We start from the raw sequence: 26,253 nt of genomic DNA, 5'->3' as shown, positions 1-26,253 counted from the left end.
GAAGCCAGCACGGGACCAAAGTGGGAGTTTGTGAAATTGAGCTGCAAATGGTATAAAGACTGCAGTAAAACTATGGAAAGTTAAAGTCTGACTAAGGCTAGGGTTCCCAGGGCATTCTGAAGCCTAATGTAGGGCTGGATGCTGCCCTCATGTTAGGAAAAGGGAACCGAGCAAAAGGTCATGCATCAGTATCTGCTGCTTCTTTGTTGTTTCTTTGTTGGAGAGGTGTAAACCTTCTCCAGAAGTATATCTGGGACCCTCTGCACCTGGACTACAGCTTCACTGGTTTCAGCATTGACCTGTCACCTCAGTCCAAAGGACCTGGACTCCTTAATGATTGTGTAATGCACAGAAGTGCCTTCCACTCCATCACTACTGTTCCTTGCAGCAAGCTCTCCCAAGTCTGGAGACTTCACCACAAAATCCATTCCTACAAGAATACCTTAGAAGACAGAAAGGTGCAGCAAGATAAAACAAGGAACAGTCCCTAAACAGAAAATATATTCAGATTTTTAATATTGCTTGGAAAGGAAAAGGAAAATGGAAAGTGGAAAAGGAATGTTGTATGCAGCCAAGGCATGTGTATATAGTATAGGGAAAGGTGTGAGAGGATGGCATGGCTAGTACATTGCCACAAAGTTTCCTAACTTTGCTACTCTTTCAGGTAGAGAGAAATGCATTTATATATAAACATAATTAATGACAAGTTCTTTGAAAATGTAAAACAATTTAGATCAAAGATTTTAGAACCAAGGAGTTTCCTGGCTCCTATCCTCATATTCAGTTTACTAGTTTTTTCATTCATCAGGTAGATGAAAAATATAATTGACAGATACTAAAAAAGTAATTGCAAAGGATGGAATCACAAGAAAATTCTCATTTTTGCGTATTGGCTGTTACAGCGCAAGGTGCAGATAAATTTTCCTTAGAATTTTTAAAACCTGTTTTTCTATTGCAGAGAAGCCTTTCTTTAGGTCTGTTTCCCATAACAGAAAATGTATAATCAGTTTAAGGATTATAAGAACATACTCCTTTTACAGATGCTCTAAATGCCTCTTTCCAGAAAGCTGCAGTGTGCCCATTATTGCTTCACTACTTGAGCTTGAATAATCTCACTTGAGTACATAAAGCACAATCAAGTCAACATGCAGCTATTCTAGGATACAAGAGAAATCAGAAGAGTACGGAGTAACCCCAAATATCTAGGAAAGCTCAACATAGTTATTAGTATTGTCATTTTTGCTGGGTTTGTTTGTTTGTAAAGAAGCTGTAGGACACAGCTAGTCCTGTTTGACTGTACCTTGGAAAGAGATTTGCCACCAATTTTTCCCTCAAAGAAACACAAAAGTAAATAACCAAACTTGTTTAACTCTGCACAATGTGTGTGCTTCCTACTAAAATCTGCTGAACTTAAGGTTTACAAATTAGTCTCTGGAGGCAGGAAAGGCTATAAAAAGAAAACAACTTGAATTACTTTCCAATAGTAGTATGTCTAAGAGCTTGTAGGATTGTGCAGAAGGCAGTAAGCTATTGCCTGCACAGTGAGGACTCATTCTTAAAAATGCAGACTGCATCCAAAGCTACGTGTGCTGAAGTAGCACAATATCTACTTTTTCTACCCTTCTGGGGATCCCCAGTATGAGCTCATTTACAGGTGAAATAATTGAGCTGACAAATTTTGCTTTTCACATTATTATTTGATCAGTATTTAATGAGATTATGTACTTTACTATCAGTTGCTGGAAAACAGCACTGACTAACAGCAGTTTTCTAAACCTTGACAGCAGAAATTTACAAGTAAATACATCTGAAAGCATGGTCTAGTGCTTGATCTAATTCCTGCAGAACATACAACTAGTAGGAAATCTAGAGACAATCTTACAGGAAGGAATTACAGAAGTGGCTTATATGTTGTATGCAAGTCTAAATTCCAGCTGATAGTGAGGCATGAAGATTATCCTAAACAAAACCAAAATAAAGTACCTGAACTGGGGGAGGATGTCATCATTTGTATTCTGTCTTCTTAAGACTTTACCTAGAACTCAATATGGTATCATGGGAAATTCATACCACAAAGAGGCAATCTAAAATATGTGTTTTGGGTAGAGGGTGCCATCGGTGGTGACTGAATAATGATTCTTCTGATGCAAATTAAGACAACTGCATCTCTCATTGTCCACCTTGTACTGATTACTGGCAAGGTAGAAGACAGCTGAGACTGAAAACACATTAACACTTTCCAACAGAACAGCCTTTATTCCTTGCAAGTAACTACTCCACAAATAAGAGTGAAACATTCACTGTAGCTGTTAGTTGAAGCTATTCCTTTAGATCAAATCATTGGTGATTTGTTTTTAGTACTAATGCTTTCAGGTATGAACCTAGAATGGCAAAAAGTGGCCAAAGCAATCATGGCTGTAATACTGTGTGAATGCTCCTCTGTAGATACCACCCACAACCATGAAATTTCAATCCAGAACTGAATCTCCTTTGAGAACCATGGAATGTTGACTAGCAAGTTGTGCCACAGGCACATAACTTCAAATGCACAGACATATATGTCTTTCACCTATTTCTTCAGAAATGCTTGGCATCAGAAACAGGTGGAATGAGTTTTCTGATACAATAGTGACTTTCTGCTACTGTATTGGGAACATGTACAAAAGACCATAGTCAAAGTCTGCCAAGATAAATGGAGTGTGCCTAGAATAATGACTGATCTTCATTTTAGCAAGTGCCATTTGTTTATTTAAGACAGTCCACTAATCTCACCACCTTTGGAGCAAATTAGGCAGCTATGACCTTCCATCACTTTTAGACTAGGAAAGGTATCTGAGATTAATGATTGTGAACAGTTGCCTCAACCTGCACTTCTTGACCTTCTAGTTCACAGTGTTTTCACTTGCCACATTACAAAGCATAGAGCCCTTACTTCCCAGGAAACTCAAAGAACCCAACATCAGCAAGACAGAGCTTTCTGGTGGCTTGTCCTGGATGGCTGGCAGCATTCCGCCAAGTGAGGAACTGGGCCATTTGTGGCTAAAATTAGGTTACAAATTCTTCAGGGAAAGTTAACTTTCCTCTGAAGGCAAGCCTGCAACAAGCTTCTCTGTCAATGTAAAACAATGATGATAGGTGGATGAGGTAGTAGGCTGAGAAGAGAGATATGTCAACACTAATCATCTGACTGCTAGTGAGTGAAACAATGAATAACATGGGACAGTGAAGTTTTCAAATAATTGAAAGTATCTACAATGTAATGAATAGACATCTGGCAACAGTATTCTGTTCCAGTTAGCACATCATTTTGGGTAGCTGGAGTTCAGCTAATGGACGTTGCACTATAAATGCATTATAAAGATTTTCCAGTATGCAGCTTCTTTAACTCTGGAGGTCTTCAAGATTCTTACATGAAATCTACTGCTAAAAAAAAAAAAAAAAAAACAAACCAAAACGTAATATAGTGAACCCAACGAACATATTAAATATGTTAACGTCTAAACCTTCCTGCCAAGGCTGACTGGTTCAGGAGGTAGAATCTGTGGTTCCCTAAGATGGCTACAAATAGATCCTCTCCCACCAGAGCTGAAATCACCAGCTGAGCCAGTCAGCAAAAATGTAAAGCAGACATTAATCAAAGCAGTCTGCACCTTCTCTCCACTGCAAGCTCTGTGTACCAGCAGGAAGAAGAATGGAGAAAACACCAAAGACAACTCAGCCTAGACTGCTTTTACGCACTTCCTGAATTATTGCTAGCTCTGAGGCACTGCAACTAATTTGTTGCTATTAACTTCCCTGTGTGATACATTTCAACCAAAAGCAACACACATGCAAAGCACCCATCCAATTGGTCTGACTGAGGTTTTCTTTAAATACATGGTAAGAAACCTAATCCCCTCCCCCAAAGAAAGCAGCAAACACAACCTCAGAATGACCATCATCAGGGTTTCAATCTGCCATCTTCACTATTGACATCTAAACCTCCTCTTTCAGCTTCTGTTATATGGACTTACATGTAAAAACTGATGCTCTCATAGCATGACTTCTGCATTTTGGAACGCTAACCAGCAAACCCACCACACTTCATTTCCCTAACATACATTGTTAATGAGCACATGCTATTTGGGCTATCTTTGTTTCTGACTGTTTCCTTCACAGACCAGCAACAGCTTTCCACCACACTACATTTGCAGGAATTTTTCTTTTGGTTTCTCAGCAGTTGACGCAACTTGCCAATGCACTTGGCCAGTGTGGTACATCAGCCTCTGATTAACTGCCCCTCTCACTGGTTTATCAGAGGTTTGAAGACCCTGAATGAAGAAGTGTTACATAGAAATTGATAGGAGCAGGTCTTCATTTCCCCGTGCAATACAGAACATTTATTAGAAGCTCTGGAAGGCCTTGAACTACCGAGTTTTAAGATACAGATATTTGAAGACATCTTGAAAGATTTCAGCAGTACATTTTCTATTCTAAGCAACCTATGAAAGTTTTTAAAGATTCCTTAAAATATTTCCATGATAGCTTTTCTTCCAACTCAAAGAAAAAACAAAACCAAAACACATCCAAAACTGAACACGTAAAATATTCAAAATAGGCCAATGCATGATTTTAACTTGTTAAAATTCTCTTCAGAAATCACACATGCATCCATTACTTATATTGTGCCATATTCATGCTGATAAAAATCCTTACACCACTCAATCATGTTCTTGAGTAAAAATTAGATAAACACATAGTTCAAATCTAGATGTATATCACTAAGTATGTACATGCACACAGAATTTACTGGAGAGCTACTTCAGTCAGGACAACAGTAGTACCTTCTTTTTGCTGCAGTAAATCTGCCATTTCTTCTCTGGAGGGAGTGCAAACATAGCCTCTCTGTTCTTGTCTGTGAGATCCAATTCATCCTGCAGATTGTGAAAAACAGAAAGAAAAGAAAAAAACCAACAGTCAACAGCTGTATTGGTAACTTCTAACAGTGAGAGGAATCTGGACTGGGTATGTTGACTAGCCTTCAATCAAAAGGCAGAGGACTTAGTGGCTCCCAAAGACTACAAAGATTACTGGTTTCATAATTTTTACCTTACTACTGCAAGTTCTCCCTGTCAGAGCAGAAGCTACGAAAAGCTATGAAGAACTCCCATGTTAAACTTCCATTACTAATGATTAGTCAATGACAGGAAAGATCATGTGAAAGGCATGAAGTAAAAACTGAAAGGACTGGTTTATGTGACACAGACACTCCTTACAACTCTTAGAAACTAAAAATTCAGTACACCTTTTTCCTGGCCTGCAGTACCAGCTTGGTCTTCTGTAAAAGAGCAATGAAATCACTGTGTCTTTTAAACAAAGGTCATGAGACAATTGTCTAGTAGCATACTGTCAACAGCAACCTACAGGTTGAAAGGTTGGCCCAGATGTTTGTCCTCTGAACCACACAGTCCACCCCAGCAAAAAGACAACCAGCATTTCAGATGTAAAGAACATATGTCCACACAGCATCACATCAGTTCTTACAGATCAGCAAATTCAGTGTCTCTTAAGAAAAGTGAATTCAGTAGAACACACCGTTTTAGAACCTAGCCAAACTTATATTTGTAAAATGAAGGATAATGTTGTGATCTGGAACTGACTCCCAACAAGCTCCCTCTGGATACACTACTGTATTCCCCAGCTTGGATTTCTCTTCTGTAACAAGTGGATAACAATAGGCTCTCTTCCTACAGAATGTGTCTCTCATCAGACCAGAGGCTGCTACTTGCTCTGTGTTTATTCATCACTGACCAGAACAGGGCTCCAATCACAGCTGTCAGTTTCAGGTGCTAATGGGAATTAAACAAGAATCGTCTTCATAGCAAGCAGCCTGCATGAGTAGAGACAGATGAAGATGTCTAAATGAGAGTTTTGGGAATATAAAGACAAGCTTCCAATAAGGTTTCAATGAATCAGCTTTGGCAGGTTTTTCTTTTTCCTATATATTTTAAAGTGTTTGGAAAAGGAAGCGTCCAGGGGTTCAATATCAAGATGACATTGCTGCACTAAGAACACTGCACATGCAGGTTCTGGCACCCACACTAACCTAGCCCAAGCAGAGACAATACCTCTTTAACTCAGCCCAACAATGGCTCATTTGGAAAGCGTTCAGGGCTGGGAAACTTGTGAAAACAGTGAGCTAAATTGCACACTGAGCCTGGTAGCGGCTGCTGACAGATTTAAAAGCCCATAGAGATTTCAGCTGCAAAAAGGTACAAAAGAAATGCAAACAGTAACAAGGCAAGGTCAGTGCCAGCAGCCCAAGGTAGAAGAAGCTGGAGGGTTTTTTAAACAAGAAAAAGCTTAAAGGCAAAAAAAAAAAAAAAAAAAAAAAAAGTAGCTGTGCAAAAAGAGTGCAAACCATGTGGAAATGTTTAGGGTGAGTTTCCAAACAAGGGGGCAGCCAAGCAAGGCAAGGAGTTTTATACTTGCTACACACAATTAGAAAGCTCAGGCCAGGATCACATTCTTGGGGAGAGAGGGAGAGTGAAACGACATGTAAGGTCTTAAGACAAGTGAAGGAATGCTGTTGGAGGTCAAGCATGTGGCAGGGAAAGGAGGGGCAGACAGGGAATCAGAAATGCCAGGTTTAGAAGAACCACCAAAGAGGCCAGAATACACACCTGAAATGAGCTGGCCAGGCTCAGATAAATTCTTAGAAAATTTTTTATTGTTTTATTGAACTGCTTAATGAGCTTGGCCTTTTTGGTTTTGGTGTTGTTTGGGGGTTTTGTGGGGTTTTTGTTGTTGTTGTTGTTGTTGTTTATTGTTTGTTTGTTTTTAGATAAAGAGCAACTAACTACTTGGTTTTCTAATCCATACTGCTCTTTCTGGAGTCTGGTGCCTGATCAAACAAGCAGCAAAAGTTCTTTCTATAAGCTATGCATAAAACTATACAATGACCTCAACCAATACAGTCCAAGACAACCATTTCATCAAAAGAATGCTCCTGTTGACTAAAACTACCCCAAAAGGCAGCATACTGACACTTCATAGCTTCTAGACACTGTCTTGGACACTGGCAGTATCAGGGACATAAAGAGCACTCTGCCTTCAATGCGGCAATAAAAATATGCAACTTCCAGTCATGTAATTTTGCATCCTGATAGCATGGCATTCTTTTCAGGACAGAAGCCTAGAAAGGTAGTTTGAAAGGATGTAAGATCCAGTGGGAACAAAGTGCATCCACACCCTACTGTATTGTGACTCAGGGAGGGTAAGTTAACCCAGAAGAACTTTAGAAGTCATCACCTTAGCTCAGGTAACATCATAACAAGGAAACTACTCAGGGTTCCAGGCATAACGTGATCACCAGAGGCAGACCCAAACACACCTGACTGGAAAATAGCACATGGAGGGTGCATTACCCTTCCTTTTGAAACAGCTAGTGTTTATCTTTGTTAGGAGGCAAAATGCTGCATTCTAACCCCCAGGTCAGATGGGCAGGTAGCAAGCGTGAATATTCAAGCAGTGAAAGAGACAACTTCTCCAGAATGCAAAGCAGCAGTCAAGCTCTTCAACACCCTTTCCTGAAGTTAGCCTTCAGCCAGTGTGCTCCTTAACTGAGAGGAAGAAAGGAGTGGAAGGAACTGAGGAAGCCTACATGACCCCCTCTACCTACACCATTAATCGAATCCCACTCTATAAAGCACAAAGAAATCCCTGCAAAATACAAGAGACACGAACCCTCCTTCTGAAACCCTCCAAATCAGCTTACCTTTCCCATCCTCATCCCCTTTCTATAGCAGAAGATCAGAAGACCACTGTGACTGCACAGGAAACCCCTGGATCTAGCTAAGAAATAAGATCCTGGATGAGGCAGACCATTTTCCTATTCTGACTCAGGATTCTAACAGAAGACACATAAGGGAACTTGCTGCCTTGGAAGGAAGCAGGAGGAAAACCAGAAAGAATAAATTTCAGAAGGATATTTTGGTCCATTAACAGGTCATTCTGACCCAATGGCAGAGGCAGATCTGTCAGTAACGTAGAAATTCAGACCCTAGAGTTAGCTCAGTGACAGCAAGCAGCTATTGAAGGAGAAAGGAATTGCAAAGGTTGGCAGGAAAGGGGAAGAACTACAAACTCTGAATGCTGTCAGAGTTGGAGCCAGACTGAGCAAACCAATGTGACAACACCCAGGGAGCAAATCTGAGGGCCGACAAAAAAGGTTCAGCCAGAACAAAGCAGGGAAAATGCCCTCCTCCATCACCTGTGCCAGTTTCCCAACAGAAATGTAGTAACTGCTCTTCTGTGCTTTGGACGGGTGGCTCAGTTCCAGCAATTCATGCCAGCATGACCCTGCACAATGGAGCTCAGCTTCCTGGCTCTTAAAAATACTTGAAGTTGCAAGTGTTCTCATGAAACATAGATTAAAAAGATATTTGCCAAGCTGACCTGAGGGAGATGTAAAGTACCTCCAGTTAATATTCCTTATATTTCTCTCCTTTATCTATTTCCTATTTTATTTTATTTACTGAGAGAGGGATACATTCAGTTATTTTCACTTTCATGTGGGCTTTTTTTTTTTACTTAGAGAGATTGAATTTCAATGATAAAACATTTTAAATGTACTGGAGCTGGATTTGAGGTTCAAATATTTCCAGTCCAGTTCTCAGGCCAAAAGGGAAAATGGCCTCCATTCAAAATGGCTACAATCCAAGGAAATAAGAGACAGAGAGAAAGAAAGGGAACAAGAAGGAGGAATGGGTAGGAAACATAAAACCAGTATTTTGTGGGATTTAAAACCACATTATGTCCCTTGTTTTCGGGAGCATTCATCAAAGCGTCAAAGCTGGATTTGATGCTGGGTAGCCATCAGCTCAATGACGGTATCACTCATAGTGCCGGAAATGCTGAACAGAGAAGCATTTCTCACCAAGGGCAGCACTTTTCTCAGTGGTGCGACATGAAATTAATATAGAGAAAAAGTAATACTTTGGGAATGTAGAAGAGTGGTTCACTTGGACAGAGAACCATCAAAGGAGAACCTTTAACACCTACCAACATGATTGCCTCTCTAAAAGAGCCTTTAATGCCTACCCACACCTCTACTGAAATGTGTGTTGCATCTCCACCGTCATCTGTGGAAAGATGGGACAGAGTCACAGAACAGCTGCTCCTTCACCAGTCTACTTCACCTGGCCTTGCAAAAAGACTTACATAGGAATTTTGCAATTTAAATGAGGGAAAAATTGAAACAGTTTGAAAGGTATGTGAAGGCACAATGAGGCTTCTAATTTTCAACATATTGATGCTGAAGCCACAACAGGGGTAGGATGGAAACCTCAAGGCTATAAGTATACACAGTATCAGAGCTTCATGGCTCCAGCATCTCTTGGTCTCAAATCAGAATGCCGGAGACCAAAACCCCCAATCTTGGTTCTCTAGGGATATTTGCACGCTCATGGGAGCTTTCCTCAGTTCCAGTTTCTCATTCTACTTGTCCCAGTTCCACTGGCTGCTGGAATTCCTGGTCACCAGGCAGCTTCCTACTGACTTAAGGTCAGACAGCTGCTTCACTCTGTAAAAGACAAAAACCATCCAGCCCAAAACAACCAATCGGCCTTCAGAGGCTGGTTGGATTGGGGGTTTGCAGTGTTTTTTGGGATGGGTGTGCGGGGTGTGTGTGCTGGTTTTGCTTTGTCTTGTTTTGTCTTCATAAATGTTTAATGAATTATGCACAACATTTACAGCATGAAGCATAGAATTCTGAACATGATATGTTTTATTTTACTGCAGACAATGACTTGGTTAATGGGGGCATAACGCATATTTTGCCAGGAGGGAGAGGAGATTTTTATTATTTTCTTATGTTTAGTTGGATACCTGTCTTATTTCATCAATTTCTTATAATTTCAGCTACAGATAGTTGAAGCTTTAATTTTTGTCTGTAGTTCACAGTCTCTCACTTACAAATGCTCTTGAAAACATATTTTTTCTATAACCATCTATAACAGGCCTGTGTTTCATATTTAATGGCTTTTTTTTTTTATGACTGAGAGAAGTTAATGACATCTAAAAGCATATTCTCATTTTTTAAATGTTTATTTCTGCCTACAAACATATTCATGCAATTATTGAGGAATTATTATGGAATGAAATCCTTTTACCATCCCCAGAGGGAACAGGTTTGACATGAAATCAGTCCTTAATTTACACCACAGAATCCAACACTAAAAATACACTGGCAAATAGGCTTCATCACTTCTGCTGTTCAGAGATGCCTGTTTTGACTGTCTGATCACAGGTCTATTGCACTGTGTGGTTCTTCAACAGCACACGGGTACTCAAGCAAAAGGACAGGCAGGACACGACATCAACAGGCATCACGGGAACCAAATCTTCACATGACACAAACTGGCAAAGCTCCCCAGAAAGGTTAAACTTTAGTCTCCCTTGTTAAACTCAAAATGGAAGCATAAGAACTTCCAGAACAGATGAGACTGGCAGTTATCTGACCTGTGACCTGCACCAAAAGCTTCAGAAGGCTGTGCAAGAGCCCTGCAAGTACAAAGCCATAGAGCAAACTCTGTAGATGGTCAAACACTTCCCAACTCCCTACCTCAAAAAACTGGCTGATTCTGTGATGCAGGTGAATTAATGTCCCTTTCAAGATGGAGATAGCATTAGTATTTGCAAATTTGGGGTTTTTTTTGCTCTAGTCACATCAGCATTATCCTTAATGGTACTTTGTGAATCATCCAATAGGGAACAAAAACAAAAAGTAGGAGGATGCCTTTAGACACTCTAGAAAATCTCTATGATTTAAAGACTTTTCATTTTAATAACTTGCTTGCACGCTTACCTCAAAAATTTAGGTTCCAAGGGTATGTTTATTTTTACATTATGACATTACACAACATGAATTTCAGTTAAATGTACCACTTATCTTGCTTCCTGTTCACATCCCCATTCCTTCTTGTTCCCTTTCTCTTGCACATACCTGCCTTTTCTTTTCCCCCCTCTCTAAACTTTTTCACATTCTCTTTGACCCTTTTTCTGTCATGCACAAATGCACTGTCGCTTATCCACCTCATCAATCATTCTTTCTCAGTCTCTTAACAGCACCAAACCCACCCAAGTTACAAAATTAAGTATAACACCCTGTCTCCAGTATAATAAATTCACTATACAGTACAATACCTGCTGCCTCAGGTTCCCCAAAGTAATTTATATGGATGTCTGTCACCATCTCCCCAAAAGGGCCATATTCCAGTTTCACTGATGCTCCCAAGTGGCATAGCACAGCTGATGGCCTTGTGCCCTGGACGAATTTATTTAAATGTTGTACAAAGTAAACAGCAATTATGACACACCATGGGATGCCATCCAGCATCCACTGGCAGGCCACAGAGAAGATTCATGTTCACGTGCAATCACTTGGAGAAAACAGTTGACGGTGGCTTAATCAGTGCTGAAGTACCACTCAAGCTGACATGAGATAAATGGCACTGATGTGTCTGGGAGTGCAGAGGAAGGGGAAGCAGTGGAAAGAGATGAGGGAGGTGGTTGTCAGCAGCAAGCTACAAGCCTCTGCAATAGAGAATCCAATCCAACAAAACTATTATAGCTCTAACAAGTGAACTGGATAGGACAACATTGCTAGCACACAACTTACACTGCCTGAAAGCTAGTTTTACATTAACAACAGGCCCGGGAACTTAATTTTTCAGTTCATGTGCCTATGCCAGGTTCTGTTGGCAGATAACAAACAGGTTGGTCTGATGGCTCTCATTTGAGCTGTCCCTCTGCCCATTACAGAGGGAGGTCAGGGAGGAGCAGAGACAGTCATCACAGGTCCAGAGGCAGCTGTCCAGAAAGCCACTTCAGAGATAACTGCAATGAATGAATAAAAAATTATTTGCAAAGAGACTGAGATCTGAAGAAGAATTGCTTGTGAATCCTTCAAGTGAAGAGGTAAACCTTCCCTATTTAATCACTGTGTCCACCTCCAGGGGACAGTATAGGATTGTTCCCCTACAGTTTTCCTTCCATCACTTTGTTCAGTCCAGCTCATTAGGCTGATATGTAAGAGGCAGCCTGCTGGAAGAGTGCTCATTTCCAATACTGAGATCGATAAGGCATTCTGAAAGACTGCCTGTCCAAACTGTCAGAGAATGAGGTTCATTTAACTGCACAAATTGCCTATGCTTACATACAAACTGGAGCAGTAAGCAGTACAAAAAAAGTACCACTCAGCAAAGACCCCTAAAAAAGAGAAACATTTCACAGGCTTTACCTAATATGCAACTGCAAACAGCAGAGCTTGATTGAGGCAGGCATTGAGAGGAGTAAAACAAAGCCTCCTTCTCTAGACATCTAGTTCCTATCCCTACCTCCTCAGGGCTGTGCTTGCCACAACTGCATGGCCATACCCACAGCAGAACTTGACAGCAGATACTCTTTCAGCAGGCAACAGCACTACTACCCACACAGCTAGCTCATCTCCAGATGCAGCACATTGGTTAAAAGTTCCCACCTGGGGAACGGATATATGTCCCAAGTCCACTGATAACCCACAAAGAAAAAGCAAAACAACAAACCAACCCTTCCCTCCCCTCAAGCTCTTCCATTTTATCCTAATCCTTGGACTTAAAAGTACCCTTTGTAAAGCACACAGAAACAGAACTCCATATGAGGCTGGGGAGTAACATTTTCATCGTTTTCCCAACTGGTAAGAATTAGGTGGATCACTCCAGAAGGTCATTGATTTTCCACACATTTGCATACACATAGTATGTGTATGTGCAGCTATGTATGCCACTTGGATCTTACATACACAAAAACTATATACATAACACATAACACCTGCCTGTACCTGCAATGTTTTGTCATTACATTTGTGCATGATGAAACCACTGTGCACACAAGTTGCTCACATAGCCTGCTGGCATAGGAAGCAATGTTTACATTTTAGCTACTGCCACAGATCTGACTGTAAAGCTGAAAAGCAGAAGAACAAAAGGCTGCGATTCCCGTTCTTTTTCCTTCTTGCTTTTTCAAAAAGCTGCAGCTTCAAAACCCCTTCAGTACTAGGGGTCTAAATCTCTTGATTCTCAGTCATAACAGTACAAGACAGAAAGAACCTGAAGTTTATGTATTGGAAGACTTGTTTCTTTTCTACCTTGCCAACACAGAAGTTACTCATTCTTCAGCCCTAGCAGTGAAATAGGACTTTCATCCATCAAAGGCACTGCTTTTTGGTAGGGAAATTTGTCTCACAGAAAGTCAATTAATGCCCTCTCCTCTCACCAAACATACACACACCACACCCGCCATACACACTACACTGCTCCCTTTTTTCCTCCTTAATCACTGGCTAATTGCTTCTTCACTTCCTGGAGAAGAGCTAAATCCTGCTCCTCAAAGCTCTCTGTGACTCGACAGCATACAAGTACATATCACCAGCAAAGCCTGTTGTGGCAGTACCCTTTCACAGGCCATTGGAAACAGAATCTGCTGTTCATTTTTCTGCCCTTCAGAGACAAACCACATGCATGAGACAACAATCTGCTGGGACAAATAAAAAGAGAAAGAATGAGGAAACCCAGTACCTGTTTATGGAACAATACACAGAGATGTCTAGAGAGAGAAAAAGAGAGATCATGACTTAGATATGCATTCTTATATTCAGGGTCACAATATGGGTAGAGCAAGTGGGAGCTCCATAGATATGGGTGGGCATATGAGGACAACAATGCAAACAGCTGGCTATCAACACCACCTTTTCTGTTAGGGTGGGCTGCACGTCCATGTCAGTGCATTGGAATGAGCCTAATGAGAGGAATGGGGATGAAAACTGAATAGTCAGGCTCCTGTGTAATCTAAATCCCTGCTACTGCAATTTAAGTCTATTACTTCCAGCCCTATCAACCACAGGCATGGTGAGCAATTTTTTTTCCTTCCTCTTGATAACAGTTTTCAAGCCTATTAAAGTCTGTTGTAATGTCCCTTGTCAGTCATCTTTCTTAAGGCTAAACAAGCCCAGCACTTTCAGTCTTTCTTAGAGGTCATGTCCTCTGGACCTCTCATTCTTCTTCTAATTGACTTCCAGGCTCTCCCTGGTCAAAGTACATGTCTCGAAGTGCACTGTTCAAAAGCAGGGACAGTGTTCCAGCTGAGACCTTACCAATGCTGAGTACAGAGATTATTTCATGCATCTTTCAGACCGCATTCCTGGTTACATATTCCATTAAGACAATTACTTTTTTTTTTTTTTTTTAATAAAAGAAACCTCAAAACTTGCATGACTTACATTCACTCATGATCTACTATAATCCTTAGTTTCATCTCTGAAGAAGTGTACCCACCTGGCTGCTTTGCTTCCCATCCTGAATTACCAGACTTGCTCCTAAAAGGAGCATGCTTTAACTGTCCCCATTGAATCCTATCCTTATTCACACAACTTCTCCATCTTCTTTTAAGCTTATATTTTAATGTATCCAAAGTGTTTACAGCCTAGTGATGCGCTTTCTAGAGAGGTGTGCTGCTTATTAGGGATGTCACTGCGAGACTATCAAGCCTTGTACAGTCCCACTGACTATTATCCACTGCTATTGTTTCACATGGGCACCAGTGATACAGCCAGGAGCAGCCTGAGGAGTATCAAGAAGGATTACAAAGCCCTAGGAGTGGTGGTAAAGGACTCTGCAGTACAGGTAGATTTTTCATCAATCCTCATGGTCAAAGGGAAGGGGTTTGAAAGGGGCAGTCAAATCTGGTGAACCAGCAAATGGTTTCCAAACTGGTGCCACAGCCAGGGGTCCAGCTTCTTAGACCATGCGATTTGCTTTGAGAAACCTGGTCTACTCGGAGCTGACGGAATCCACCTGTCAGAGAAGGCGAAGAGCATCCTTGGGCTCAGACTTGCCAAGCTTTAAACTAAAGTTGTTGGTGGAGGGGAACCTCAATCCATTCCACTCTTACCAGTTTGATGTCAGCACCAACAATAGATGCCCAAAGCCTGGAGAGAGATTACAGATCAGCAGGAGAGCACCTGCAGAGCAGCACAAAGGAATTCCAGCCACTCCAGCCAGACTCACTGGGGGCCCAACTTAAATGCCTCTATGCAAACACATGCAGCGTGGGGAATTAACAAGAGGAGTTAGACACCTGTGCACACCTGCAGGGCTACAATCTTACTGGTGTCACAGAGATGTGGTGGGATGGCTCCTATGACTACAACTGTGGGAATGGGAGGATACAGGCTCTTTAGGAAGGACAGGCAGGGCAGACAAGGACAAGGTGTCACCCTCTATGTCAATGACCAGCTGGAGTGCATGGAACTCCGCCTGGGGATGGATGAGGAGCTGACTGAGAGCTGATGGTCAGTGTTAAAGGAAGGGCAGGGACACATAACATTATAGTAGGGGTCTACTACAGGCCGTCCAACCAGGAAGAAAGAGCAGATGAAGCCCTCTGTAGACAGGAGCTACTTCCCATTCACAAGCCTTGGTCCTCATAGGGGACTTCAACCACCCCAGTATCTGTTGAAGGGACCACACAGCAGGGCATAAGCAACCCAGGAGGTTCATGGAATGTGTTGATGATAACTTCCTTCTCCAGGTTATAAAGGAGCCAAGAAGAAGAGGTGCTATGCTGGACCTCTCCTCTGGAAACAGGCTGAGAGTGTTGGGGTTGCTCAGCCTGGAGAAGAGAAGGCTCCGAGGAGACCTTACTGCAGCCTTCCAGTGCCTAAAGGGAGCCTACAAGAAAGCTGGAGAGGGACTTTTTAAAGCATGTAGTGATAGGACAAGGGGGAATGGCTTTACACTAGAAGAGGGTAGATTTAGATTAAATATTAGGAAGACATTCTTTACAGTGGGAGTGGTGAGGCGCTGGCACAGGTTGGCCTGAAAAGTTGTGGATGCCCCATCCCTGGAAACGTTCAAGGCAGGTTGGGTGGGACTTTGAGCAACCTGATCTAGTGGAAGGTGTCCCTGCCCATGGCAGGGGGGTTGGAACTAGATGATCTTTAAGGTTCCCAGTCTATGATTTGGAAACTCAATAGGTATGCTTATTCCACTATCCAGTCAATTAAATGAAAACACCAAACAGAATTGAAGCTGTTGAACCTCTACTTGATACATCTCTTCACTGCAAGTTCTCTCGGGCAAGTACCATATTTACCTCCACATCCTGATTATACACAGTATATCAAATACCTCTCTCAAACAGAACTTCTAGTATCACCATATATAACACTAAATAACAATAAAATCTGCTGTTTCAGCACAGTGTCTATTCTCCTCCCCTTATTTCCTTTTCTTCTCCTCCCCTCATTTCCCCCTCCCTTTCCCTCTCTGTGCCAGGGTTTGTTTTTCATGCCAAGGTTCTTTAGATGAGACCCTGTATGGGAAGGTAGGTGTGGGAAAGGTTATTAGGAAATTGCCGTCTAAACTGCTACCTTTCCGGCTTCCCCACCCTCTCCCTCCCTACAAAGTCTCTTCTGTTCTGTTTTAATACTAATGAGTTCAGAGGAGGTTCCTAGGCTGGAGCAATTCACCACTTGCACTGTGCCAAAGCACACAGGCACACACCTCTCTGATCACTTCCTGCCCAAACACAGTCTTGCTGGCTCAACCCTCAAAATGTGGGCTGGGAATTGCTGCTGTGGCCCTGTGCCAAAGGCAGGCTGAATTTCCAGGGGCGTCAGTGCCATCTACTTCTTTTCCTCCCAGCTTTATCCTCTTGTGTGCATCCTATTTGTCATATGCCCCTATGGAGGAAAACAAGGGTAAGTCAGAGCTTGGCTGACCTTTAAATCTCTGATAAAATATTACATAAAAAGGCAGGAGGAACCAAGAGGTTAGTTAAGAATTAAATGAGCAAAATTAACTTCATATCAAGCTTTGGTTGTGCAGTTCAGACACACATACTCAAACTTATATCCAGTGTAAACTCAAAAGACCTCCAATAAATCAACATTTCTGGAATGAGTTCAGGTTTACACAGATAGAAGTGAAACCAGAAGCTGGCTTTAGTTCTTCTCTTGCACTACTAAATCTTGAGTAATAATTCAGAGAGCAAATCAGAGTTTGAAATGTCCCTAACTCCATTAAACTTGAGTGGACTTACTTTAGAATTACACCAGTGCAAAATATTAAACAAATTACTTGCTTAAATTGTAACAGAAGGTAAACCTTTCAGCTATAAAACAGTCTGGGTTCTACAGCCTACAGCACAGATTTCAGACACAGAATAGACTGAGCAGTCTATAAGTCCCATTTTTGGTAACTGTTAACTTCTACTTCACTAAATGGAGATGAGCTGTATTGACTACTAATCAGTCCAGACCAGCTAGAAGAACACCCACATATGAGGCTTCTGTTATCTTCTCTGGGGTGAGGTGGAGGGCAATTCCACAATGCTCTTCACTCACATAAACTGAGTATTTCCATAGTCAAACACTGAATTGAAGGAACAATAATATATTTGGTTATTTAACTCACACCCTGTCCTGTCTCATTGCTCAAGTATTCTGATGATCAGAACAGTAACTACTGCACTGACATCATTGGGCTTAATAAAACACCATCCAAGACATTTTTCTCTAAATATTTCTAAGAAAGAAATTATCAGAAACTTTCACAATATACAGCAGAAGAAATAAGAGAAGGATGAACATTTGCCTTGCAAAACAAACTCATCTCCTAACAGCAAATCATACTTGCATTTACTGTCAGGTTAAGTGTTTGTAATCAAAATGTTCTCTCGAATCATCAATGCAGAAGCCAACAACTTTACACTGACCAACAAACTCATCCAGCTGTTGCTCTCTATACAAGATGTAATGCTGAAACACAGCCACTAAAGCAATCCCAATGGATTTTCCATGACTCAGGGATCTCCCTGGACACCTGCCAAGCTGGGAAACTGCAATCTGCTTTCCCCTTGTAATTTCCTTTGGAGAAGTTATTCTTCAAACCTCCACCTAATAAACTATTGCATAACATTGTTGTGCATATTGGTAAATTCTTTTCAAAAGATGTTTGTGTTATTAGTCTGGGCAGCTTAAATTTTATGTGGTCAACAAATGATGGGAAACTGCAAAATGAAAATATGCCCTTAAGTTTTTTAATATAGAAGTCCATAGAACATACAGATGTTGACTAGGGCCCTTTTGCATACAGCACTGGGCCCACAGTTGAAAGAAAGGAGAGTCTGCTCAGGAAAACTGTAGAGTCTTGTATCATGTTCTCCCTAAAAAAAAACCCAAGTAGATAAGAGCAAGGCAATGTCTATGACAGGAAGCAGTAGTAGAGATTTGCTCCCAAGAGATTTGCTCTTCTAATACAACACATTCTGCCACTGGAAGACTCCTGCACTACCTACAACCTACACATGTTGCATCTTTTCAGCATCTTTTTAATCTGACTACAATTCTGTACCAAAACTGGTTTAAGAGGCATTATTCTTCCCTGTTTACACCAGGGAAACAAACTCATAAATGCGTGAAATGAGTTGTACAAGCTTGTAGAGGTAGCTAGGAAAAAAAGACATAATGTTCTTGAAATGTTTTTCTCCCAGCAGGTTTACAGACTTTTTCATTTGCAGAAAATGAGGTACCTAGCATTAAAAGCTCTGGATCAGTGGTGTTCCAGTGCCAGGTGGAAGGCATCTGCCTGTACTTTCTCCAGACAAAAGACACCAAAAAGACAGCCCAGTGCAAAGAGTGACAGAAAAAGCACCTCCTGAAACTTGCCTTCATGTGCTGCTCCCACCCAGTGCTGAACGGATGAGCAGAAGGGCCATTCCTGTATTTAGTGACACCAAAAGCTGCCCCTTACCCAGTGCAGAGGAAGGTACCTGGAAACTGCTGACCTGAAAACCTTTGTTCCCTGAGAAACTGCTACTCCATCCACGCAGCCCCACCTGTGCCACCTTGTGCTCCCCACTTTGGGGTCTCGCAGACCAGGCAAATGCCAAGAAAAGGTCATTTCCCTCCAACACTGGAAAAGTTATCCTACATTACCTTAACAGGTCACCTGAATGATAAACAACCTTGAGCACTGTTTGACAACACAATCAACCTACAGAAGGACACAGAGGCATGAATTAATTACAAACCCCTTTCCCTCTTTCTTCTTCAGGCTACATGATGCACTATCTGAGCAATAATTATATATGATATAAATTGCTACTAGATGAGCAAATACAGAAGCTGATTTGAGTCAACACATTAAATGGATGATCTTTCATTATTGTTATCTATGTCTCCATTCAATTATCTTGTTTGGTTAACAGTTCCTCCTTAACTCTAGTTACACTTCCACAGGGATAACTTCTATCCCAAAACACTTGCCTCCCATCCCCTTTCACAACCTTTCCTCCTCACTGGAAAACTTCACTGCTTTCCTAGCTTCAGGTGGTTACTTTTATCGAGGTATTTTGCTATAATTTTTTTAAGGTCTTCATCACAGGGACCTGGCTTCCCCTTTCCTGCTCAAATCAGGCTAAATGAAAAATCATACCTCCTACATCTCAGATCTGGCCTTTCTTCTGTGAGCTGCAGAAGAAACAGACATCTATCATTCAACCTCTCTTCATCACTGTGCAGGCTCTTTCTCTCCGAAAGCACAGCCAAAAGATCATATTGGCCTAGGATTCATCCTGTGTCACCTCCATCTTTGTAACCTGTCTTTGCTTTCCCTTCAGCACCACAGCTACTTAATTGTTGTGTCTTTTTCTTCAATGTTTTGGAAAACTTTGTCCCTCCTTATCACCATGTCCTGTCTGGTTACAACCTACTCATCATGCTCTTTGCATGATGTAGTACTTTGCCATTTCTCCCAGATGGATCTCCGGATGCACTTTCTTATCCCAAAGATGCACCTTCTCATCCCAAATTACTTTTCTGATCTGATTCATAAGTCTCCCATCTCTCCTCAGCAGACCAAATCTAGATTCAAATATCCTCTCTAGAAGGTGAGGAATATGTTCTGAATAGATTTGTAAGTCATCTAATACAGCTCTGAAAAACATAAGACACTAATAAAGAGAAGAAAGGACAGAAACTGCAGAAGGGCAGCAATGATACTCAGAGAAACCATTTCAAAGCTGTGGAGCACTAGGACATCCCTGTACTGTTGCTGCTGGTTTTACTTCTACCGGAGAGGGCAGAGCCTGTTACTCTAAGTCAGCAGGCATCAAAGTGGCAGAAACAGTATGAGAATTCTGGTTCAATTCTAGGAGGAAGGTAGGACACTGTCTACTCTCTATCCACCCAGTTGGAGCTGGAAAAGCCTCAGAAGGCTAAAATAAAGATAAAATTATTTGATCTTTCCAGCTAGCAAATATGACTTCTATTATCAGTATCACCTTAGTGTTTTATCACTTCAGCACCCTTCAGACTCAATCCAGAAAGTTCCTGACTCTTTGTTATAGCCATAATGGAACGCAAAAACTATTCAAATATTAATGATGTCTTACTAAGGAAAAAGGCCACAGTAGAGCTTTACTTTATTTTTTTCTTTTTATGTAATAGTGCCTAACACTATGCCAAAACAAGATAGTGTTATCAAATCAGCTGATAAGCTAATAGAATCACATGGGTACAAGATTTCTGCACAGTAAGCATATCCACCCTATCTGTGGCTTAGGAGATTGGATATCATGACAGCTTCCAAGCATTCAGTAGAAGGAAGACACAAAATTGACATTTTAGCACATCTAAAGTGGCACATTCTCTAGTGGCAGGATCTGTTCTTTCCTCTCTTTGCATCCCAAGCTACATACCTGCTCTTCTTCCAAAATCCGGTGCTTCTCCTCTTAATGCCCTAGATGCACTACAGGCATTTCCTCAGTCAGGGAAATCAGGATTACCCTGGTAAAAGCATGTAGTCCAATAAGTAGGTCTTTCTCAGGTGTTTCATGCCTACTGTAGGTAAACGATACTCAGAACACACTCAAACATTCCCTTTAGCTATTCCAACCATGACCACAACCCTCCCCACCTTTCAGAAAGGCAGCCAGTATGCTCTGCTTGGGATATTCAGAAGCCAACAAGCACCACAGACACAGAAGATACCACACAGGCCAAATTTCAGGCAACGTAGAATGATATAATTGCACTGCTGTCTTCAGTGGAACTGAACTGCTTTACATCAGATAACTGTCCATAAGGTTTATTCTAAAGCAACAAGATCTACAAAATAGTGAATCCCTGCACAAAAGCCTCTTGACTACACAGGTACTGTGGTAACACCCCCAGCTTCTTCACACCCAAAATCTGCCATGTAAGCCCACGCCTGGAATTATATTTGTTTACATAACTTCATTGATTCTCAGACACAAGAGTGTGAGACCTGGCCCCCATCTCATGCTCCTCTCTCAGCATCTGGGTGTCACACATTTGCAGCAGAGTAGCTGCTACTTCTTACACAGCTGGTCAGGGAGCTGGGAGCTGCCAACCATCTGCACCTACTGGAAAGGAGCCTAGAAAAAGTGCTGCTGCTGCTGCACTCAGTGCCATAAGCCTGTGCCCATCAGAGGACTCCATCTGTAGGCGAGTGTCTGAAGAGGGGAGCTGTGTCTGCCACAAAGCCTGAAATGTAATACTCCTTATGTATTGGGACTTGAGTGACTGTAGAAAGCTGCTTGTAGCGATATGTGCATTAAAATCAGAGATTTGCACACATGTATTCCACATGGGACGTGTAAAGTGGGCTGGACATTATGAAAAATCTCTTTGAAGAGCAGGAAGAAAACGAAAAAAATATCCTGGATCCAGACAACTAAAAGGAAAAAGGAACATGAAGGAACATTTGTGTATAAGTAGACAGACTATGATACTTTGCATCCCAAGCCTCAGTCCCCTAATTGCTTCAGAAATCTTAAACCACCCAGTACTTTTACCATTACTATAATAGAAGACAAGTGCATCTGACTTCATGTAAAACGTTAATCTGCCACCTATAAACTAATTCAAGAGAAAGGAAAGGTTTTGTGGCCTGGTCCCCATCAGTGAGGAAAGCAATCTGCTGCCTCAAGGCTTTGCTTTTTTCTTCCTTCAGAGACAGTGTCTTCTACTCGGATGGAGATGCTAGGCCTTCTTCCTGGATATGAGCCTCTGGTCATGAAAAATTCAGCTTAGTCTTATCATCAGTATTTTCTTCCAGCCTCCACTATAGTGTTCTCATTAAGTGCAAGAAAGGAAGCATTAATAGGGGTGGGGAGTCTCCACTGAGCCAAGGCCAGCAATGCCTCCTAGTTTGCTGGAGTCAGAGCTAATCATGTGCAAATGAAAATGAAGGACCTCTCCAGATCTAGGTTGCATTTGGCACTTCACAACCTTCCTGACTGATTAGGCACAGTCATTCATTACAGAAAAGCAGAGGGAATAAAATAACTTCCTCTTAGAGGCAAAACACTATAAAGGCACTTTAAAATTATGGTTGCAGAGAAATTTGCATTGATCAACAACTTAAAGCCACAGGCCTGTCAGAGGTGTGGTCTGAAATGATGGTTTACATGCACAGCAAGTGACAAAGAAATTAAATCCTTGTCTTCAGAAGAATCCAGAAAGATGATAGAATGACTCAAAAGACTGATAATTTGAAACTGAAATACTCAAAGCTTGGTAATGTCTGAATTTAAATGTGATTAAATACTGTAATCAATACACACAACACATGTTTGGGTTTTGAAGTGAGAACCTAAAATACATGTCCTTCTAAGCCACAAACCTTCAGGGAGAAACTAAGAACTAAATAAGCTTTAGACATGGAGGATACTTTTCTGAGAAGGTGGTGCTCCACACTGGGAGCCAAGAGACAGAGCAGGCAACTCTGTGTGTTTGTTCCCAAGAAACATTACAAGGGAGCTGGTGGAAAAATAGAGAACTTTGTTCTCCAGACCCATCAACAAACACAGAGAAACACAGCTGATGCCTTCTTGCACTTGCATACATTGACATATAGCATCTACATTCACATGAGGAGCCACAATGGAGGCATTTCTTGTACTTTTTACCCTGTAAATATTCTTGCAGGGTGAAGAGCCAAAGAGGTGCCTCATGAACACTGCCACAGTTAGGACTTGGCAAGCTTGAGGGGGACTGGTGATATATGGGAGTATTTATTCAGTGTGGTGAAGCCTAGTTTTCATCTGAGGTTTATGTTGTATCCATTACATTAAATGGCCTGCAAGGGAGAACTAAGCATGAAGGAAATTTGCTACTTCCCAGTCAGCTGTTTGCAGTGGGAACCACTACTACAGTTATTTAGGTTTAGATCTCATCTCCCTGTGGCCCTTGATGAAGGTATGTTATCCAGTGCGTGCCAAAAAACAAATGAAAACTGGAAAAGAAACAGGTCCAAATGCAATGTAAGAGAAACAAACCATGACAGGAGAATCCGTTCAGTGTCCCACCAGAATGTTTCAGAGGCACCCAAGACTAAGAGGGGATAACAGTAAACATTTTTCAAATCTTTCCCAGCGTAAGAATCTAATGTGATGCAAGCAACTCACTCAAGCTTGGAGGCTGTAATAATAGGATCAGCTTTGAAAACAGCAACTCAAAAGACAACCCCACTTTTTCCCCATGGACTTTCCATCCTAAAATAGAGAAACTTGAACTCTATCTTCTCAAATACCATGATGATCTCAGAGCCACTATTAGAGAAAAAGAGCAACAACTGTGCTAGCGTTCTTTACATTTTTCTGCTTTCCCTGAATTGCCAGCATTGAAGTTACCCATCTTGGCAAGGTACGAGTTCAAATCTGGGATCAGTCTGCCAGTGTGAGACATCTAGATGGAAAAATCTTCAGTATCAAGCAGCACACCACCCATAACCAACAAGAAGAGCCCAGGACTCTAATATTGAGCAAAAGGAATCAGAATCTACTGTGGCAAGAACACACTGCTGCTAACAACTATGAACAAGGACATGGAGAAGTTGTTTCATGAAAAAATTCACTTCCCCTTGCCTTGCAATAGTTCTTCCAGACTCTTCTGCAGTTCCTGTTCAGTCAATAAATCTGTACAAGGAAAAACACATGTGCTTAGCACAGCCATTTTTGCCAGCAGGCACAAAATCAGCTTGGTGCCTGCCAGTAGACCACCAACTGCAGCAGTACTTTACTATATGGCAGTATACCTAGTGCCAGCTGAGAAGAGAGACTGAGGGAAAAGCAGAAGTGACTCTGGCTAGGACAGCTTTGAATGGTCAAGTAGGGCTAGTTTTATAGCTTATGAGGTACAGCAGGGGTCCTCAAACTATGGCCCCCCAGGGTCCTCAATCTGGCCCTCGGTATTTACAGACCCCCCCCAGGGCCCCCCCTCCCCGCCGGGGGCTGGGGGGGGAAACCAAGCAGCCGCAGATGACTGCCTGCCACTTTATCCTTGTGCCGGCCCCTGGTTAAAAAGTTTGAGGACCCCTGCTATAGAGCTTCTCTTCCTTGCCTGTTCATTGAAGGGGAGATGTTAAACCCAGCTGTTCTGCCCTCTTTCAGCTGGGTGCACAGAAGTGGCCCTTTGAGGGGCAAAGCTTGTGGTCACAAGTATTTTTGTTTGCTTTGTCTCTTGTACAGCTAGGCTTCTAGTAAGGACTAACCTGTACTGTTACTACTGCATTAGTCTGAAGGCAATCACTGCCAGCAGAGAGCCTGAGAAATAGTACATCTTCTCCTGTCTTAGCCCAAACAAAGTCAAACCAAATCACCCTGAGCCATAGTCTTCATTTAGACCTACTCTCCACGTGGGTTTCTAATGAAATAAATCAAGATTGAATGTGGACCATATCAGGAGTAACCCTTTTTGTTCTAATCTTCTAATTGAGAGGACAGGGCCTAAACACAGCATCCAACTTCAAGTGACACAAAAGTCTGATATCCTTCCTAGAACCTTTTTCTGGTTGAGCAGCACTGAGAGTGGACATTTCATCTGAAATCAGCATTAACTTCTCATTTGACAACCACTGCCTTGGTCAGAGTCCAGATAGGCAGCTGCTGCTGCTGCTCATTCGGTTGGTCTGGGAGCATCCCTCAAACAGAGCAGCCCATACATTTCCCCCAGCCTGGCACCTACATGAGCAAGTTTGCAAGCTCTGGAGGGGTCTTGTGACTCCATCACAAATAAAGGATACCAACACTTTCATAATTCCTCTTCTTGCAAAATGGATAACTCTAAATTCACTTTTCATTATATTAAATTAAGTACTACAAGAACAAGAGAAGACATGCTTCTGGCCCTCAAAATGTCCATTTCCCTTAGAAAGGCAGGTAGAAACATATTGAATATTTACTAGACTGGAAAATTCATCACAAGAGAGGCTTTTCCAGCACAGCCAGGCTTAGCTCTTCTTGTAATTAACTCTTATGTGGGAAAATGCCCCAGATTTTAACTGCAACAAGGGGGAAAATAAGGCTTTTAAAAATTCATTCAAGCACACCAGTGTTTCATTATACCCTCTGTAGAGCAGATGGCAAGATGAGTCTATACCCCCTGGGCCTGCTTCAGGGAGCTAGCACAAATGCTTTTCTAACTACAGATCTCAGATGATGTTGGTGTCATCATTTCACTTGGGGATTTGGGTCAAAAGGCTTTACACTCAAATCTGGTTTTTATATAGCACAAGCGCACCCAGACTAGACCCTAACGGATAAGCAGCAGGGAGGCTAGTACACAGCACAGAGCCCTCTCAGGCACTTCCAGGTCGCTGATTTACACTGGTGCATTTACAGACTGAATCTTTCTAATCCAATTAAAATCTCATCTGAGCTGTCAATACAGATGTAGTCAGTTTTATTTTAGTGCCTCCTAGAACATGCATTAATCCGGACCTGTGGACAAACTAGGCCTTCTAGGCAAATTCCGCATTCTGCCAGGCCAGTTTCTAGCCCAGGTCCTCTCAATCCCAAAGCCCTTAACTGCTCTCATGTTGCCTGCCTACCCAGGAACTCTGACAGACATGCATCACCATCCTATCAGAGAGGCTTTATAAAAATGTGCAATTTACATCATTAACGTCCTGAAAAATAGCACTTTTCTTTCCAGCTCACTTCTCATGTAATGATGGCTATGGTACTATTATTAAATATAAGAACATTAATAAGATCTATTTCCATTGCAATGGCTTCATTTATTTGAAATGTATACGCCAGTTACAGGCTGTCAGCACATTTAATAAGTTATTGCATAAAGCAACAACGCACAAACTTCTGAGACCAAAAATATTTACAGATCATCATGTATACTTGTCATTATATTTT

At 41.7% G+C, this 26,253-nt stretch overlaps 1 protein-coding gene across 4 annotated transcripts in view; it reads right to left on the bottom strand.

The window, feature by feature from the left end:
• Positions 1 to 26,253, bottom strand: part of DAAM2 (dishevelled associated activator of morphogenesis 2) — a 206,453-nt gene that overhangs the window by 95,369 nt on the left and 84,831 nt on the right. For all 4 annotated transcript variants that reach the window (XM_027788603.2, XM_005238672.3, XM_027788601.2 and 1 more), the window contains one exon: positions 4,824 to 4,913. In XM_027788603.2, the coding sequence (XP_027644404.1) occupies positions 4,824 to 4,913 (90 nt within the window). The remainder of the gene's footprint in view (positions 1 to 4,823; positions 4,914 to 26,253) is intronic.

This window comes from Falco peregrinus, chromosome 11 (assembly GCF_023634155.1).
Source record: "Falco peregrinus isolate bFalPer1 chromosome 11, bFalPer1.pri, whole genome shotgun sequence".
NCBI classification, from domain to species: domain Eukaryota; kingdom Metazoa; phylum Chordata; class Aves; order Falconiformes; family Falconidae; genus Falco; species Falco peregrinus.
This window is presented reverse-complemented; position numbering and strand designations above follow the sequence as displayed.